Raw genomic sequence first — 3177 nt, forward strand, 5'->3', positions numbered from 1 at the left:
CTATGCATCTCCTATCAAGACAACAGGTGTTCTTAATGCCGGTGTAACCGTGGGCACGGGGCCTGGGAGACCAAGACGGGGTGGTGTGGACGGTGTACAGATGCCCACACGCCTGGTCCCTGTCACCTGCTCTGCACATCCAGGTGGTTCAGGCGCTCTGGCCCGAGCGTGCGCATCGCTGTACCCGCAATGCAGTCTGTTGGTGTTCGACATGCCCGAGGTGGTGAACACCGTGAACACGCAATTCTCGCTTCCAGAGCAACAAGGGCTCATCAGCTTCCTAGAAGGTAGGCATGTCCACGGGGAACGCAGGGGCGTCCACCAGAACGTAGGCATGTCGACCTGGTCAGGGAAAATGTGCGCAGATTGAGGGGCCTTTGACGTGGCATCCGCCACCCATCAGAGAACCCCCCTGAACTCACACCTGCAGAATATTTATGAGGATTCCCCACGAGACCCCAACAGCACTAACAACAACTCACCAAAAGGTGGGAAGATGGGATTCACACAGAGGTTCCACGGAAGAAAGGTCTGGCAATCTCCTTATGAAAAATCAACCACTGAGAACCCTGTGGGGCACAGTTCTACTCTGACATACACGGGGCACCATGAGTGGGATCTACTTATGAAAAATCGTCCACTGAGAACCCTGGGGCACAGTTCTACTGTGACACACGGAGGCATCAGGAGTTGAACTGAACTGGACAGCAACTGATGTCATTAGCTGAAAGGAGCCCTGATGGTCATCTGGAAAGGTCATCTGGTCTCAATCACACTAGAAAGTTTGGATTTCATGAAATTAAGTTCCACATTTCCCCCCTTGGATTGATTTCTACAGGATATTTGATGTAAACATGCAGTTATGGTACCTGGGCACCATGCAGTTCTGGGCTCACAGAAAGACAGCAGTGGTGCAGAGAGATGGCTGCATGGGTGTTCCATTTCATTACAGGAGATTTCTTTAAAGACCCCCTTCCTGAGGCCGATCTGTACATTCTGGCGAGAGTTTTGCATGACTGGACGGATGAGAAGTGCTCACATCTGCTGGCGCGGATCCACCATACCTGTAAGCCAGGTAGGCAGTCTGTGCTGGTGTTGACTGTGTGGTTAGGGAGTCCTTCAGAAAGGATCACTGATCTCATTCCAAGGCCAGATCCTGATGACATCACCACATATGTCAGGGTGGGGCTGGGCGATGCAGGATGGAGGATGACCATGGGCCAGGGGTATACCAAGGAGATCGGAAGTCTGGTCAGCTAGTCCTCAGCTATCTATCAATTATGCACACATCTATCTACCCACCCGTCCATTTACCCACCTGCCTGTCCACCTGTCCACCCATCCATCCATGCATCCACCCATGCACCCACATACCCACCCACCCATCCATCCACCCATCCATCTATAATGCATCACCCACTCATCCATCCATCCATCCATCTACCCACACACCTACCCATCCATCCATCCATCCACCCACCCATCCACCCATCCATTCACCCATCCATCCATCATGCACCACCCACTCATCCATCTACCCACCCATCCACCCATCCATCCATCCATCCATCCACCCATCCATCCACCCATCCATCCATCATGCACCACCCACTCATCCATCCATCCACCCACTCATCCATTCATCCATCCACCCATCCATCCATCCATCCATCCATCCATCCATCCATCCATCCATCATGCACCACCCACTCATCCATCCATCCATCCATCCAACCATCTATCCATCCATCATCCACCACCCATCCATCCACCCACCCATCCACCCATCCATCCATCCATCAATCCACCCACCCACCCACCTGTCCATCCGTCTAGCCATGTCTCTATAGTCTCTGCCCAGCTTCACCTGGTCTCTGTTGTCAGGAGGAGGCATCCTGGTGGTGGAAAGCCTGTTGGACGAGGACAGGCGTGGGCCCCTGACCACCCAGCTTTACTCTCTGAACATGCTGGTGCAGACGGAAGGCCGCGAGAGGACCGCAGCCGAGTACTACGCTCTTGTTTCCTTGGCCGGCTTTCAGGACTTCCAGCTCAAGAAAACGGGTCAAATTTACGATGTTATTTTAGCCAGAAAATGACTCCATTCATTGCTTCTCTGGAGAAGTGAGCTAGGTTGGGTCTCTCTTTCTCTGTCTTTCTGCCATCTATCAGTGTGCTTACCTTTATCTCTAATCTATGTAAACATCTATGTGTTTATCCATCCAGCTAGCTACCTATGTATGTATCATCGGTCTGTCTTAATGCAGCATCTATGTTGTTGTCATGAAGTATTGTCTAGTCTGTTCCAATTGACAGCAATCCTGTATAGAGTTTCCCAAGACCTACCACTCCGTTAGCAGTCCAGTCCTCTAGTCCCACACCAGGAGTCCCCAGCATCTAGGCAACATCCATCTGTCCATCCACCCAGTCATCTATGGATCCATCATGTTGGTGTTGAGTATTGTCAAGTCAGTTCCCACTCATAGCAATGCTGTGTAGGGTTCCCAGTGAGCAGCTGGTGGGTTTGAACCGGCGACCTTGTGGTTTGCAGTCCAGTGCTGATCCACAGTGCCACACCAGGAGTCCATCTATCATGTAGCAATAATCGATCTATCTATCATTTATCTATCTATCTATTTATGTATCTATCATCTATCAATCAATCTAAGTAACTATCACATCTATCTATCTATCTATTATATCTATCTATGTATCATGTATTGATCTATCACATCTATATCTATCTATCACATCTATCTATCTGTCTGTCTGTCTGTCTATCTATCTATCTATCATATCTATCTAGCTATCTGTCAATCATCTATCTATCTAACTATTATCTGTACGAGCATGGTGGCTCCATGTGATAAGCACTGGACTGAAAACCACAAAGTCCAAGGTTCAAGCCCACCAGTTGCTCCATGGGTGAGAAAGATGAGGGTCTTTGCTCCTGCGAAGATTGAAAAGACTCAGAAACTCAATGAATATAGGATCCAACTCCATAGAACCGACTCCACAGTACTTCACAACAACATCACCATGTCTGTATCTAGATACAGAGATGTCCGTCAAACCATCTATATCCTCTGTCTGTCTGTCTGCTGTCTAGCTATGTAGCTATCAACTATCCATCCTGACAGTTTATTATCTATCACCTATATATCTCGGCTTAAGGTCAGC

General features: G+C 49.1%; 1 protein-coding gene across 3 annotated transcripts in view; it reads left to right on the forward strand.

Annotated features, from left to right (window-relative positions):
- The window catches only part of ASMT (acetylserotonin O-methyltransferase), a 12099-nt gene extending 10003 nt beyond the window's left edge, over positions 1-2096 (forward strand). Inside the window, exons 6-8 of one of the 3 annotated variants that reach the window (XM_006876254.1) lie at positions 76-287; positions 953-1075; positions 1885-2096. In XM_006876254.1, the coding sequence (XP_006876316.1) occupies positions 76-287; positions 953-1075; positions 1885-2096 (547 nt within the window). The remainder of the gene's footprint in view (positions 1-75; positions 288-952; positions 1076-1884) is intronic. The other 2 variants (XM_006876255.1, XM_006876256.1) reach the window with 2 other exon arrangements.
- The last annotated feature ends 1081 nt before the right edge of the window (positions 2097-3177 follow it).

This window comes from Chrysochloris asiatica, unplaced genomic scaffold (assembly GCF_000296735.1).
Source record: "Chrysochloris asiatica unplaced genomic scaffold, ChrAsi1.0 scaffold00372, whole genome shotgun sequence".
In the NCBI taxonomy this organism is placed as follows: Eukaryota; Metazoa; Chordata; class Mammalia; order Afrosoricida; family Chrysochloridae; genus Chrysochloris; species Chrysochloris asiatica.